The 16,615-nt window shown below is 44.8% G+C and overlaps 1 protein-coding gene across 3 annotated transcripts in view; it reads left to right on the top strand.

Annotated features, from left to right (window-relative positions):
• usp32 (ubiquitin specific peptidase 32) overlaps positions 1–16,615 on the top strand; it is a 234,179-nt gene that overhangs the window by 89,298 nt on the left and 128,266 nt on the right. For all 3 annotated transcript variants that reach the window (XM_038814182.1, XM_038814181.1, XM_038814183.1), the window contains one exon: positions 5,776–5,894. In XM_038814182.1, the coding sequence (XP_038670110.1) occupies positions 5,776–5,894 (119 nt within the window). The remainder of the gene's footprint in view (positions 1–5,775; positions 5,895–16,615) is intronic.

Here is a 16,615-nt window from a genome sequence, read left to right as displayed (position 1 = left end):
GCGATTTTCATTTTTTTTATATATGGCCGTATCCTCATTCTCCCCCCAATTTCCTAGTTGATCACGTATTCTTAAAGTCTGTTCTGAATTTATCCTGCCTTGTAAATTCTTACATTGGCAGTAATTTTCTGTACTGCACCAGTTGTGCGTTTATATTTTTTGTTTCTTGAACAAAAACTCTAATGGCATACATCAAAAAAATAAATCCAGCAAAAAGTCCCTGAATGATGCACATATTTCTAAATAATTTGTACAGTTACCTCAAGTTCTGGATTGGAAGGGTTTTCCCGCAGCTGCTATTAGATTCGATGGATGTTATTTAGTAATTGCGGAACAGACTAGGCTGTTCACTCTCTTGAGACTGTTTTGTAATTAAATCAGATTATCGCTGACTTGTACCTCAACACAATTTCACCATCAGTGCTAGGTATTGCTTGGTATTCTCCGCTTCCAAAAGAATATTGATCTTGGTCCCAAAAATATGAATTGACCCAACATTCATAGTTTTTAAGAGAAGGTTTTCCAAATTTCCACTGCCCTTTGTGTGCAAATGTATACTTGATTTCACTCCTATTTGATCTAGCTGAATTTTAAAGAATGTGTCACCTTGTTCTGGATTCTCCCACCAAAAGAAATATTGTCTCTTTACCCACCCATCCCATTAAACATCTCCAATTAGATCAACACTCGACCGTCCAAACTTGAGAAAACAATCCATGGTAATGCAACATGTCCTCCTAATTTAACTCCTTAAGCCCTGATATCATTCTGGTGAATCTGTTGTCATCTCTAGGCCATTGTCTTTCTTGTGCTTTGGTACCCAAAATGAACATTACTTCAAATAGAATCTTCCATCGTTCCTAGTTTCTCACTATTCAATTACCCCATTTATTCCCCCCTCCTTCATGAAAGGGATATTTGCTCCCCTGTCTTGTCCCACAATTTGGATTTCTAAGATTAAAAAACTTTAGCCAGTTGCTTTGTTTTCTTCTCAGAATATTAACAGCCTGTGGTGCATGTCATCAGGATTCAATGACTCCTCCATCTTGTCTTTTTCATAACCACTTTTCTACAAAGTTCAATTAATTGTCCCATATCTGCCTTTGATGAGCTTACATTCTCACCGGCATCATACTTGTAAAAGAGATATTTATTACATGTTTCCACCATACCTTCCTCTTCAAAAATTGTCATCAGCCTTTCTTAATTCCTGAATGATCCTACAATTTTTATAACAGTTCTATGTTTATATTACTATCAAACCCCTTACTGTTTCCTTTTTAATTATCTACCTTTTTCCATATCCCCTTTTAATCCCTTTCTAATCTCCTTCTCACCGTCCCACTATACTTTTAATATTGATAGCTTTACTGTCATCGCTTTCTTCTCATTTAAGTTTTTGTCTTTAATAAAGCTGTTCGCAGTCCTCTAAGCTTCATACCTTTGTATTTGAGGGAGTATATTTATTTTGTGCTCTTTGCAGACTTAAACATTTCTCATTACAGATCATTGCTAATGCTTCAGCTGAGTTATTTCGAGCCAATCCCTTTTATCTTCCTGAACTTCGCTTTGTTTTCAGTCCAGCACTTGTATTGTCGATTCTTCTATCATTTATTTTCTTCCTACATTGAACTTGTTTTCCCTATTTTGTAATGGTATTCTTACTTTCACATTAGTTATTGAATGGATCAGGGTATCGCAGAGAGAATGGAAAAGAGAGAGGAAATTCGATTTGGTGGTGGTATTGCACTGGAAATGGCAGAAGATGAAGGTTAAATATTGAGCCTGTATTATTGTTCTGTCCTGGGTTGCATCTCTCGAGTTATCTCAACTCTGGTACCTGGTTGCCTGTGTTGAACATCAAGAACTTATCTATTTCTTATTTGGTATGAATTCTACCCGTTGTCATCTTTGCATTCTAGTGCTGCAGTAGAATCTTTCAGCAATATGCTCTTGTTCCCTCCCAATCTCTCATGAAACTAGTATAACCAAGAATAAAGGTTCCCAGTCCTTTCTAAACTTTCTTTCTGCTAACTATGGTATCCTTATTGAGATGATGTTTCCCACTCTCCACATTTGTCTTGAATGTTTTGTAAGTTTTCATACATACTATTCAGTTAGAGCATCAGTTTTGTTCGGAGCATGTTGTCTTTTTTCCTAAATCCTTTTTTGATATCCCTTATTCCATCCTCACTTGTAATTTTATCCCTTGCTTCCTTATATCCTGCTTTTCTTTTCCGCCTGATAGTTTCTTTTTTTAGCCATGTCTAGTCCAATAGATTTTTTAACCCTGCTCTCGCTCTAGTCTCAAATCTAGATTTTTCTAATGTCCTACCCTCTTAGTTTAAAAGTTCTCCCACTACCCACTTTAGCCTTCCTGAAAGGACATGGGTACCATTTCAATTCAGATGATAAGTCATTCCTTCAGCAAGTTATTTCCCATGTTCCAGAAATTTTGGAGTTTCTGCTGAGAATGCGAACCCTCCTTCATTCAACAACTGTAATGACCCATTTGTGATCTTTTCCTTATCCTGTTTTAAACCTAGCGCAGGAAGCAATTAAGAGATTACCACTCGTGAAGTTTTTGTTTTCAATCATGTGCTTAACTACATCAACTCCTTTAAATGCTTTTGTTTGTCATGGTTTCCAATGTGGAGCACAGCCTATGGCTGTTCTGCCATTCTCCCTCTCCAGAATTTTTTCCCATTCATTCCACAATGTTCATTCTTTGGCACTAGATGTATTATGCTTAACATACATTAAAGACAAGAGAAAAAGGATGCATATATATTCCTGACTCTCGACTCCTCCACTATTATCACTCTCCTATTCTTATAATCTACTTATTCTCAACCGTTTTGGTAATCCCTTGCTCTATGGTACCACAATGCTGCTCGGGATCACTCTGCTGTCAGTCACTGACACTTTTTACCACATACTTGCCCAACGCCAAGTGCTGGAAAAATCAGCAGGTCTGGCAGCATCAGTGGAGAGAGAAACCAAATTAATGTTTAAAGTCCAATATGACTCTTTTTCAGTAATGTGAAGGTTGTCTGGCAGTTGCCACCCACACTACATTCTCCCTGTGTCTTGGAGATGATGCTCCAGAAACTCCTAATTCTCTCTAATGTTGCAAAGCAAGACCAATTGTTCAATTTCTTTGGCACTTAACACAAGTGTGTGTCCTCTAAAAAAGGATATAAGACGGTTCACACATTGTACTTTTGGAGAAAAGAAAATTGAATAGAAACAAAGCTATAGTGTGTTCTGAATGGTGCCAAAAGATATCTCTGGTATTCAGATAGCTAGCTTTTATTTAGAAAATAAAATAAATGTAGATGTGTTATTACATTGTAAATGCTTCAGCTTTATATTCACAACTGGGGCCCCTGCACTGGCATTTATTTGAATTTATTTTTTAAACGAGAAGATGTTGGTCTAAACCTCTACTAACACATCCAAAAAAAAAAATGCTGGAAAGACTCAGCAGGTCATGTGTGTAGAGAGAAACACAGTTGATATTTTGAGCAGGTGACCTTTCAACAGAAATGCAACAAGCATTAAGCAAATGAAAGATAGTGGAAAGAAGAGCAAAAGGAAAGGTCTGTAATGGGATGGAGGACAGGTGAAGCAAAGTGACAAAATAAATGGTGGGGTAAGACAGAGTAGTAATGGGACAAATAAAGAAATAGGTGTGTCAAGAATGGTATGGCATCAAAAAGCAAAAATGAGAGTAAAATCAAAACCTGCAAAGGAAAAGAAAGTATAAGGGGGCTGAGGTAGGTTAATGCTTAGTTGAGAGATTGTCTGCTGCCAATTCCACCAACTTTATGGTACCACCCTTTCAGCATTCTGAAAGGACTAAATGTTCCACAACACCCTAGTCCACTTCTGAATTACCTCTAAGTCACGTTGCCCTTCCCTCTGTACCTTTCTATGCAAGTGCAGGTGATGTACACTCCCTTTTACCTCCTCTCTCCTCACCTTCCAAGACAACAAACACTTATTCCAGGTGAAACAGCAATTTCTATGTACTTTCTTGAAATTTAGTATACTTCAGTGTTCATGAGGCAGTCTGAACTGCATTGGGAAGACCAAATGCAGATTAGATAATCACATTGTAGAATGCCCTCATTCAGTCTGCAAGTGTGACTGCACATCTAGTTGCCTGCTATTTTAATCCACCTTGCTCTCATACTCCCTGACCTTTGATCTCCTGCAATGGCCCGATGAAGCTCAGCATAAGCTCGAGGTACAACACTTCAGCCTTTCGGACTCACACAAATGAGTTCAGCAATTTCAGACAATAACCTCTGCCCTCATTCTCTTTCTTTTTTGTTTGCAAATTTTGCACATTTTTCACGCCGCTATACAAATCTGTTTTATTTGCTCCATTAGCACTTCATTTAGCCGCAAATCAATGTCTCCTTTCTGCCAGCCCGTCACTGCCCGTCTGTTCCTTTCCCACCCTAACTTTTTCTTTGCCGTAAAAACCTATTATGTTTCTAACTTTACCACTTTTCATGATAGGTCGCCAACCTGAAACGAATTACTCTGTTTCTCTCTCCAGAGATGCTGCCTGATCCACTGGGTGTTTCTAGCATATCTGTTTTTATTGCAGATTTCCAGCATCCTAGAACTTTGCTTTTGTACTTGCAAGAATCAAACTGCTTCTACTCATTTCACAAAAGGGGCAATTTTAAGAGAAGAAAAATCCTGTCCACGGACATCTCGAGGCTGAGCTCCAACTGAGCCGAAACTTTGTTCTTCTGGGCTCTTGCAACTCATTCTTTTCTTCCAGTAGCTATTTATTAAACCAGAATATGTTGCTGTCATTGAACCTATTTGTAAAATTGCAGTTTGCATATCTTCTTGACATGACAGCGTGGATCTTTTAAGCACCTGGTTGGCAACCTCACCACCCAATTTCTACATTACAAATGTGATGGCAGGTAGAAAGATAAAATGGCCAAAAGAATGTGATTGTCTAAATATGGATATGAAGTAAATGAGTAATGAAATACTAAAGACTTTTGTACAAAGCATTAGTTAGACCACAAACTTTGCAGTTTTGGGAATCCCATTAAAGAAAGGAAATTAAAGCTATTTGAAGTGCTCAAAGATGCCAAAATTCAGTTTATTTTAAGAACAAGTTAAATTGTTGGACCTATATCCACTGGAGCAATTAAAGTTGAGAGGAGACAGAAAAAAAACACAAGTTTTGAAGAGTATTGATCTAATGAATAGTGGAAGCCTATTCTACTGGCTTGGTAGATGGCATCAAGGGGTCAATAATTTTAAATGATCACCGCGAGTAGGACCCAGGTTCGGTCCCAGCCCCAGGTCACTGTCCATTTGGAGTTTGGACATTCTCCCCATGTTTGTGTGGGTCTCACCCCCACAACCCAAAGGTAGGAATTAGGAGCAGAGGTAGGCAATTGCCATGTCAGTTCAGAGTTAATGACATGCCCACGGTTATTTAAACAAAATGATAAAGTTATGAAAGATTCTGTTGGTGTCCTTGACAAACATTTAGAGGCCATTTAACTCTATTAATTTCCTCAAACAAACCCACCTGGATTTTATAGTATCTATGACATTTCTGCAGATTGGCCGTGTCATTTTCCTGACACTGGGTGATGCAAGGTTGCTCTTAATTTGAGGGAGAAATGAAAATGTGGACATAATTTACAGAAATGCAGTCCCTATTTTCATCAAAATATATAGTACAATGTTTTACGAATGCATTTTAACTTGTATTTAATCCTGTTGCAGATATTTTTAACCTCTTTGCTAATGAATCTGGGAGCTATGTCGTGCGCGAGGAGATGGAAACTATGTTGCGGGCCTGTGATGGTGAAGTTCAACTGGGAGTTAAGAAGTGCTTTGTCGAGGTAGGAGTTACATACCTTGCTTACCTATTAATCAAACTATTTAAGGCAAAAGAACAATGTCGCAGATGCAGGAAATTTGAAACAAATAGAAAACCTGAAATTCTCAAATCTGTGGAAGAACTGACAAGTTTCAGCTATCACATTTTATCTGAAAATATTACATGTGAACATCTAAGTAGGAACAGAGCAAGGGAAGGAAAGAAAACTCAAAAAAGAGAAATAAAGAATGTGCTGTAAAATGATTTGGTGGAGAACAGGAGATGAGTTAACTGATAGAAGTTGAAGTGTAAGACAAAAGAGGACAAAGGAGAAACATTGAGAGCCAGAAAATGTGTGAATAGTCAAATCAAATAAGGTAGGTAGTGCAGGAAGAATTATGGAAAGTGCAACATGCTCCAGTGGTCCTGGAGTTTGCTTTCCTTGGCTATTTTTGCCCACTTTTTATTAGCCAACAGAATTCTACTGCACATCAGATACTTCCTCCAGTCTTCAGGACCCCTGTTCCATTTGGGTTGCATGAACTGACCTCCTACCCTTTCCTGATCTTTGTCTGAGAGCATAATGGTGCTATCAGTTTCTCCATTTGCCTCTTATTAGCAATCCTCCCCACCCCATGAACAAGCAGCAATCCATTCTCTCAGATGCAGCACTGGCATTATCAACTCACTGACCAGGAAGACACTGTCTGTGTATGACAGCATGCGGTTGATCTTGTTGAGGCTGAACAGCAGCTCTTTATGAACACACTACTAAACACCAAGGTATCATTTCTCCAGTTGTTAACATACCTTGTCTCTTCTAGAGATTCTTTCTGCCTGCAGTTTCAAAATTGAGTTCCACTAAACCTGTCCAACCTGCATCTGACAACCTGCAACCAGTGCTGTCCCTACAGACCAATCATTTCTGCTTCCTCAAGCCCCACAAAACTAATTTCCTCCTATCTCGGCTCAATTTCTCCCATTCACTAGTCCCTATCCAAAGCACCTACAACTCTTCTAATGTTCTCGGGTGCTTCAAAATTTGGTTTAATGGCTCCAATCTTCTCCAATATGCTTGCCATCACAATTGTTAAAAGTCCAGGGTTCAGAGAACCCCAAAGTGTATCATGGAGTTCACCTGACCCTCAACTTTGAATTTATCGTGGTTATGGGGAGCACGTGGGCCTGCCTTGCAGGTGTTATTCAACAGTGTTACAGTACTTTAAATTAAAACGATGTTTATTCATGAAAGCAGTTAACACTTTATAAACCCACAGTAAACATCTTAACAACTATCAACACCAATAAATCCCCAAAGAATACAGCACACTATAGATAACCCTTGATAAATTCCCAAACAACATTAGAAGACAAAAGACAAGTAGGGACGAGGGGCCCATGGCAAGGAGACACGTCATGCCGACGGGGGGGTGGGGAGGGGCGAGGCAAAGCCAGCCCCCTCCCCCCTGGCAGAAACACCCAGAACGGAAAACAACCCAATGCCCTAGGGCCCGCTCCAGGTGGGAGGCCAGGCCCCGGCACGAGGGAACGGGAGTACTGGAGAGGGGAGAGGGGAAGCGGGACAGCAACCCCCGAGAGGGGAGCCACCGTGCTAGCAGGAAAGCTAGCGAAGGGGGCGCGCAACAGAGCAGGGCCGCAGCGCACCCCCAACAGGGGGGAAGGCGCCAGGCAGGGGAGGGGGGGGATCACCCATCAAAGGTGGGAGAGCAAATGGGGACAGGAATGGGGGAGAGAGGGGCAATGGAGGGGTACACAGGGGTATCCCCAAAAGGGATAGAGCGGGGGGGGGGGGGCACCCGGGGGGCGAGAGACCAGGGAGGGGAAACGCAGGGACGAAGGGACAAAAGAGGCCAGTAAGGGAATAGGGCCACAAAGTGCCACAGACAAGGGCTCGAAACAGGGAACTGCTGCAAGCACCCACCCAGTACGGTCTGTGGGTGAAGGGGCCCCCCGGAGTGCAGGGGACTACCCGCGTGGCGGACACAAAGTGGACGGCCATGGCGGGTGTCCCCGGGACAAGGGGGAACCCCGGAGCGCAGGGACCCGACCGCATGGGGAGAGCAGTGATAGTGGACATCCTGGACGGCCCCCTAACATAGGGAAACCCCAGAGGGCAGGGGCGCGTCCACCGGACAAATATGGTTAACCCCACAGGAGCAAGGGGGCAGAAGCCCCCCACCAGAATAGTCACCTGGAACGTAAGGGGACTTAACGGCCCAGTGAAGAGATCTAGAGTCCTCACCCACCTTAGAAACATGAGGGCCGACATAGTCTTCCTCCAAGAGACGCACTTGAGCGAGCAGGACCAACTGCGGGTAAGAAAGGGCTGGGTGGGACAAACCTATCATTCCTGTTATGGGGCAAGGGCCAGGGGGGTGGCGATCCTGATTGGCAAGAGGACAATGTTTAGGGCGACAAAGACGGTTACGGACCCAGGGGGACGGTATGTCATGGTCAGCGGGGCCCTGGATGGGGCGCCGGTAGTTCTAGTTAACGTGTACGCGCCCAACTGGGACGACACGAGCTTCATCCAAAAGACCATGGCAGAAATCCCGGACATAGCGACGCACCGACTAATCATGGGGGGGGACTTCAACTGTGTACAGGACCCAACGACGGACAGATCAAACCCCAGAACGGGGAAAACCTCAAACATGGCAAGGGAACTCAGCCACTATATGGAGCAGATGGGAGCAGTAGACCCCTGGAGATTCGCCCACCCGGGGGAGAAAGAATTCTCTTTCTTCTCCCCAGTACACAACGTGTACACCAGAATTGACTTCTTTGTGGTGGGGAAAACGGTGCTTCCAGAGATAGACAAGGTGGAATACTCCGCAATTGTGATATCAGACCACGCTCCACACTACATGGATGTGCGGCTAGAGACGGGAAGGGCCCAGCGCCCCAAATGGAGGTTGGACGGTGCCTTACTAGCTGACAAGGCCTTCAGCGAAAGGATAGCGCAGGCCATAGCGGAGTACACTGAGATCAACCAAAACGGGGAGGTCTCACCCTCCACGTTCTGGGAAGCGCTTAAGGCCGTACTAAGAGGGGAAATCATAGCCTACAAAGCGCAAAGAGATAGGGAGGAAAGGGTGGCTAGGCAGAAGCTGGTCGACTCCATACTGGAGGTAGACCATAAATACTCCGAGGCCCCGACTGTAGAACTCCTGGCGGAGAGAAAAGAATTACAAAGGAACTTTGACCTGCTCTCCACCAGGAAAGCAGTACACCAACTCCGCCAGGCACGCGGGGCCCTATACGAACACGGAGACAAAGCCAGCCGCCTGTTGGCCCACCAGCTGAGAAAGCAGGCAGCCAGCAGAGAAATTGCGCAAATCAGAGATACCAGAGGCACGTTGGAAACAGAACCAGAGAAGATTAACAAAACCTTCAAGGCCTTCTACCAAGAGCTGTACACCTCAGAGCCCCCAACGGGGAAGGCTGGGATGAACCGGTTTCTTGACGGACTGAACATACCAGTTGTGGGAGAGGGCAGAAAACGGGATCTGGAAGCACCACTAGCACTGGGAGAGATCATGGACAGCATTAGCTCCATGCAGGCGGGGAAGGCGCCGGGACCGGACGGATTCCCGGCGGACTTCTACAAAAAATTTGCGACAGCGCTGGCCCCGCACATGCGGGAGATGTTCACAGACTCGCTAGCTAGGGGCACGTTGCCACCCACGTTAGCACAGGCCTCAATCTCGCTGATACCTAAGAAAGACAAAGACCCAACGGAATGTGGGTCATACAGACCCATATCTCTGCTGAATGCAGACGCCAAAATACTGGCCAAAATCCTAGCCAAAAGGCTAGAAGACTGTGTACCTGAGGTGGTCACAGAGGACCAGACGGGCTTTGTCAAAGGTAGACAGCTGACCGCGAACATCAGGCGCCTGCTGAACGTGATAATGACCCCCTCCGGGGAGAGAACACAAGAGGTGATCGTCTCCCTGGACGCAGAAAAGGCCTTCGACAGAGTCGAATGGAAATACCTCATAGAGGTACTGGAGCGGTTCGGGCTTGGAACAGGGTTCACCGCTTGGGTAAAGCTCCTGTACAACGCTCCCATGGCGAGTGTACAGACCAACAATACCAACTCCCAATACTTCCAGCTGCACAGGGGCACCAGACAAGGATGCCCACTGTCCCCGCTGCTGTTCGCACTAGCAATCGAACCGCTAGCAATCGCGCTCAGGGCAGCAAAAAATTGGAGGGGGATCCGAAGGGGAGGTAGAGAGCACAGAGTCTCACTCTATGCGGATGATCTGCTCCTCTATATCTCGGACCCACAAAGCAGCATGGACGGAATCATCGCGCTCCTGAAAGAGTTTGGAGCCTTCTCGGGCTACAAACTCAACATGAGCAAAAGTGAGATCTTCCCATTACACCCGCAAGGGGGGGGGGGGGGGGCAGCACTAAAGGGGCTGCCGTTCAAACAAGCCCGACATAAATTCCGCTACCTGGGGATCCAAATAGCCCATGACTGGAAAGGGATCCACAAATGGAACCTCACCAGCCTGACGGAGGAAGTTAAAAAGGACCTGCAAAGATGGAACACACTCCCGCTCTCCCTCGCGGGGAGAGTTCAGACGATCAAAATGAACGTACTGCCCAGGTTCCTCTTCCTGTTTAGATCCATTCCGATCTACATCCCCAAGGCCTTTTTCAAAGCGCTGGACAAACTCATCATGGCGTTCGTATGGGGGGGTAAAAATGCTAGGATCCCAAAGAAGGTCTTACAAAAAACAAAAACCAGGGGAGGGTTAGCCCTCCCGAATCTACAATTCTACCACTGGGCAGCAACAGCCGAGCGAGTAAGGGGATGGATCCAGGAGCCAGAAGCTGAGTGGGTGCGTGCGGAGGAGGCCTCCTGCATGGGAACCTCCCTCCGGGCCCTCGCCACGGCAGCACTCCCATCCCCACCCAAAAAACACTCCAGCAGCCCAGTGGTGACAGCCACCCTCCAATCCTGGAACCAACTGCGGCAGCAACTTGGCCTGACCAAAATGTCGAACAGGGCTCCCATCTGCAACAACCATAGGTTCAAACCAGCACTGACCGACGCCACCTTCAAAAGGTGGAGGCAGGACGGGGGGACACTGACAGTCAGGGACCTATACACGGACGACAGGATCGCAACACTGGACGAACTGACAGAGAAATTTCAGCTAGCTGGGGGGAACGAGCTACGGTACCTGCAGCTCAAAAACTTCCTACGAAAGGAGACAAGGACGTACCCACAACCGCCACGACAGACACTACTGGAAGACCTACTGGACGCAAGTATCCTAGAGAAAGGGAACTGTAGTGACATGTATGACCGACTGGTAGATAGGGACGACACCGTACTGGACGCAACAAGGAGGAAATGGGAGGACGACCTGGGGATGGAGATCGGGTGGGGACTCTGGAGCGAAGCACTGCATAGGGTCAACTCCACCTCCACGTGCGCAAGGCTCAGCCTGACGCAACTAAAAGTGGTACATAGAGCCCACTTAACAAGAACCCGTATGAGTAGGTTCTTCCCGGAGGTGGAAGACAGATGTGAACGGTGCCAAAGAGGCCCGGCCAACCACGCCCACATGTTCTGGTCCTGCCCCAGACTCGTGGAGTACTGGACAGCCTTCTTCGAGGTAATGTCCAAAGTGGTGGGAGTGAGGGTGGAGCCATGCCCGATAGTGGCGGTCTTCGGGGTTTCAGAACAGCCAGATCTATTCCTGGGGAGGAGGGCGGATGCCCTTGCCTTTGCCTCCCTGATCGCCCGCCGTAGAATCCTGTTTGGCTGGCGGTCAGCAGCACCGCCCAGAGCTGCGGACTGGCTGTCCGACCTCTCGGAATCTCTCCAAATGGAGAAAATCAAATTTGCCATCCGAGGGTCGGACGACGGCTTCCACAGAACGTGGGAGCCATTCATGCAACTGTTCCGGGACCTATTTGTGGCCAATGTACAAGAGGAAGAATAGTCGGGGGAAGGTAGCGGGGGGGGGGGGGGGGGGGGGGCTACAGGTTCGTTACGGGGGTTCGATGGCTAGCTAAGGCCCAAAACCAAGCTAAATAAACATGTTGAGGGGGGGAGGGAGGGGGGGAGGGAGGGGGGGGGGGGGGGGGCGCAGTTACTACTACGAAGATGCTTACCTGTAAATATGTATGTTAATTTTTGCGTGTTTGTTTTTGTTTGTTTTTTTTCCTCTCTCCTAACAATTTGTAATTTGTTCAATATAAAATACGAAAACTGAATAAAAACATTTATAAAAAAAAAAAAAGAAGACAAAAGACCCTTTTAACACAGATCAGGTTTAAATTCTCTAATGAGAGCAGTTATCCCGTTGAAATCGCCCAAATGAACATACTTTAGCTTGTAGAGAGATCCATGGACATCTGCTGGCTTTCACTGCAGCTCTTCTCTCTGAAAACAAAACTAAAACTCACTCTGTAGCAGCCTGCTTGTAAAGCAGATAGACAGCCCAGCTCCACCCACACTCTGACATCACTGATAAACACCCATTTCTTAAAGACCCATTTCTTAAAGGTACTCTCACATGACACAATATATGATGAATCAGCTACACCTGCGGCAAATTGATATGGTTCATTTGTAGAGCCACAATACAATGTGTTAAAGTTGCAGACATGAGTATGAATATGGATGTCACTAATTAGATCACTACTTGTCAGCTGACCCTATTTGAGCAAGAAAGAATCAAATAAGTTGCTGTTAGAAAGCAGTCACAGGTAAGTCAGACCGTAACCTGCTTATCAAAACATATGTTTTTGGGTATCTAGTATTCTGGAAGTCGAAGGGCCTCCTGCTTGGTGAAACAAGAAAAATAGTGTGTTGTTTGTTACCTTCTCTGTTCCTGTTCTCTTTGTGCGTGCCTCCACACGTATATTTAGGTTTGCAGGACAACTCTCGAGATGCTGTGAAGCAGGGCTGGCCTTCAGAAGAACACAGTGTGATTGTTTTCAATTTGTGGGAAAATCTAATGACACATTGAACGCTCACTGAACAACTTGGTTTTGTTAAGCTGGTAGTTGGCGATTTTCACAAAACAGTTGAAGCAGGTGGGACACTGACATAATTGCATGGCTACCAGTGAGGATTGAAATGTGCAATTTTAGCAAGCTGCGGCGGTGCAGCAACATCCTTCATCTCACTGGTTTGTTAAAGCAGCAACTGAAAAGGTTACAGAAGGTTAACCATGAGCCACAGACCTATTAAATATCCAGGTGCTTCATTTGGAAATGGCAGGCGATAGACAATGACAAGGCAAGAATCAGAGTGCAGAGGCTAATATAATAATCTTTATTAGTGTCACAGGTAGGCTTACATTAACACTGCAATGGACGGCACGCTGGCACAGTGATTAGAACTGCTGCCTATGACGCGGAGGACCCAGGTTCGATCCTGTCACTGGGTCACTGTCTGTGTGGAGTTTGAACGTTCTCCCCGTGTCTGCGTGGGTCTCACCCCTACAACCCAAAGATGTGCATGTTAGGTGGATTGGCCATGCTAAATTGCCCGTTGATTGGAAAAAATAATTGGGTACTCTAAATTTATAAGAAAAACATTCATGCTGCAATGAAGTTACTGTGAAAATCCCCTAGTCGCCACACTCCATCTTCGGGTATTCTGAGGGAGAATTCAGAATGTCCAATTCCCTAACAAGCCCAACTTTCGGGACTTTCAGCACAGTGGGTCGCACTGTTGCTTCACAGGTCCAGGGTCCTAGGTTCAGCCATGTTTACCTCATGGACATGCGCCTGCATGTCTGGGTTCGCCTTTGTTCTTGCCAGTCCAAGATGACTACCGCCACCTTCCTCTTTTCACCCATCTCCGTGTGTGACAAGTGTGACCAGCCTTCTCTTCTGGTTCCCCATAGTTCACCATCACCATGACAGTTCCAGGTTGTAGAATTCTGCTTACTGTGCCAAAATTTGAAATGACCTTGGCTGCCAAAATAAATTGCAGTTTAAAAAGCTAGTAACTCAGTGGCAAATACATTTGATTTTAAGGGCTCTGTAAGGCTAGAGTTACTTTCTGTGACTGGAAAGCTTTTCAATTTCCTTTTCATAAAGATAGCTATGTAGCTAATATTTTCGCTTTTGTTTGGAAGGGGTTTAAATTTCTTTGTGGAGGTGAAGGCCAATTTGAAAAGGTTTGGCCTTCACCTCCGCAAAGAAATTTAAACCCCTTCCAAACAAAAGCGAAAATATTAGCTACATAGCTATCTTGACCTTGGCGGGAAGGGTACAGGGGGAGGCAGTGGCATAGTGGTATTGTTGGTGGACTAATAATCCAGACACCCAAGATAATGCTCTGGAGAGCTGGTTCGAATCCCACCACGGCAGATGATTAAATTTGAATTCAACAGAAATCTGGAAATATATGTCTAATGACAACCATGAAACCATTGTCAAATGTCGACTTTAAAAACCCATCTGACAGGGCGGCGTGTGGCGCAGTGGTTAACACTGGGACTACGGCACTGAGGACCCAGGTTCGAATCCCAGCCCTGGGTCACTGTCCATATGGAGTTTGCACATTCTCCCTGTGTCTGCGTGGGTTTTAACCCCACAACCCAAAGATGTGCAGGTTAGGCCATGCTAAATTGGCACTTAATTGGAAAAATGAAATTCGGTACTCTATTAAAAACAATAGTTTTTATAAGCCCATCTTATTCACTTCTAATGTCCTTCTAGGGAAGGGAATCTGTCATCCATACCTTACCTGATCTGGCCTACATGTGACTCCAGACCCACAGCAATGCCCTCGGAGATGGGCAATAAATGCTGGCCCGGCTAGCAATGCCCACATCGCATGGATGTTCCAGTGTCTCCCTATCTGTCTTCCCAAGGCCGCCTTTTGCAGGGTTAATAAATTGATATCCTCTTTTGTTTGGGCTGTTTAGACTTTTCAGGGCATTTCTCCAAAGGGTAGGCAATCAGGGGGTGTTGGCACTACATAAATATTATTAGGCGGCAAATATTGATATGGTGTGGGGTTGGTTCAGAGATCTGAACTCCATATGGGAGCAGATGGAGGAGATTTCATCCATAGGGTTGAGTTTGAGTGTTCTGGTTACTGAACCACTTTTGTTTTCCCTTGCAAGAGTCACTTTGAGCCCGATGAGGATAGCCACTTTGAGGATATGGAATCCGTTCAGGCAGCATTTTAAACTGTTTACCTGATTTGCAGGAATCATTGGTTTTTAACTGGTTAAAAAAACTGGATTGAAAATGGGAACTGGAACAGCATATACAGCTGAAAAAATAACATTCTTGTAAATGGTCATTTTATTTATTCGTTCATGTGGGCATCGCTAGCTGGGCCAGCATTTGTTGCCCATCCCTAATTGCCCTTGAACTGGCTTGCTAGGCCATTTCAGTGCGGTGCAGTTGAGGATAAACCACATTGTTGTGTGGGTTTGGAGTCACATGTAGCCCAGACCGGGTAAAGATGGCAGATTAACCAGATGGGTTTTTAACGACAATCAGCAATGGTTTCGTTGGTCATCATTAGACTCTTAATTCCAGGTTTTTATTGAATAATGGAAACCAATTGGTGCAGGTAGAGTAAGTTGCATTTATATGGCAATTTTAACTTGGATAATGTCCGAAGGCACTTCATGGAAGCGTATTTAGGCACATATTAACGCCAAGCCGAAGACTGGGCAATCAATAGGGGTGATTAAAAGCTGTATGAAAGAGCAAATTTTTAAAGAGCCTCCAAGAGTCCAAGAAGGGTCCTAAAACGGTTTACATTTTACCACTGCTACATATAGAACATAGAACATAGAACACCACAGCGCAGTACGGGCCCTTCGGCCCTCGATGTTGCGCCGACCTGTGAAACCATCTGAAGCCTATCTGACCTACACTATTCCATTTTCATCCATATGTCTATCCAGTGACCACTTATGACCAGTAAGAAAAGTAAACAATTTGAAATGTAAGACTGGCAGATCTCCGTCTTCGTCTTCCACAAAAAAGATAATACTAGCAGTGCCTTAGCTTTACGTAAAGGGATTGATGATTCTTTAGTACCTAAGCGCAACTTCAGCATTTGTCAACCTAATGTGCTCTGGTTGATTGCCTATCTCTGAAGTAGAAAGAGAACGCTGCATGTTTTTAACTCCCAAGGAATAAGTCACACCAGGCAGTTCCTCTTAAATTGCATCTCTTACAATATGGCCTCTTTGTTACCCAAATGCCAACCTCAAAATCAGTGAACCCTTGTGTGGATTTGACTTGTGGATTTTTTGGATTGGCCCATAAGTATGTATATACTGAATAACCATGTTTGATCTTGATTTTCTTAGACCTCTAGAAAAATGTAGTACATCAGCAGTAACTTCTGTATGTTTATATTTAGTCATGATATTTCAACCAAATCAGTATTCTGCAAAGAACCTTTTCTCCCCCTCCATTAAATTCAGCCTGGTTCCAGTATCTGGGTTTATACAAATTAGTTTGCCCATTTAATGAGTTGAGTAAATGAGTGAGTAAGCGTGGGTTTTACAATATGGTTTTAGAAAATTGTTGTTAAGGCAGCGCAGTAAAAGTTATGGGCTACATGAAAGAATAGGAAATGGTGGTTTTAATGTTTTTCTTTGTAACAAGTCACTTTACACATGTTTCTCATTTGTTACACCTGCCACCCTCTTGGGTAGTTGAGTGAAATTGCATGCTTTTTTTGTGTTCTGGACATAATGCTCT

The sequence above is a fragment of the Scyliorhinus canicula genome, chromosome 12, assembly GCF_902713615.1.
Source record: "Scyliorhinus canicula chromosome 12, sScyCan1.1, whole genome shotgun sequence".
In the NCBI taxonomy this organism is placed as follows: domain Eukaryota; kingdom Metazoa; phylum Chordata; class Chondrichthyes; order Carcharhiniformes; family Scyliorhinidae; genus Scyliorhinus; species Scyliorhinus canicula.
Note: the sequence above shows the minus strand (reverse complement) of the source record. Positions and strands in the feature narration are given on the sequence as shown.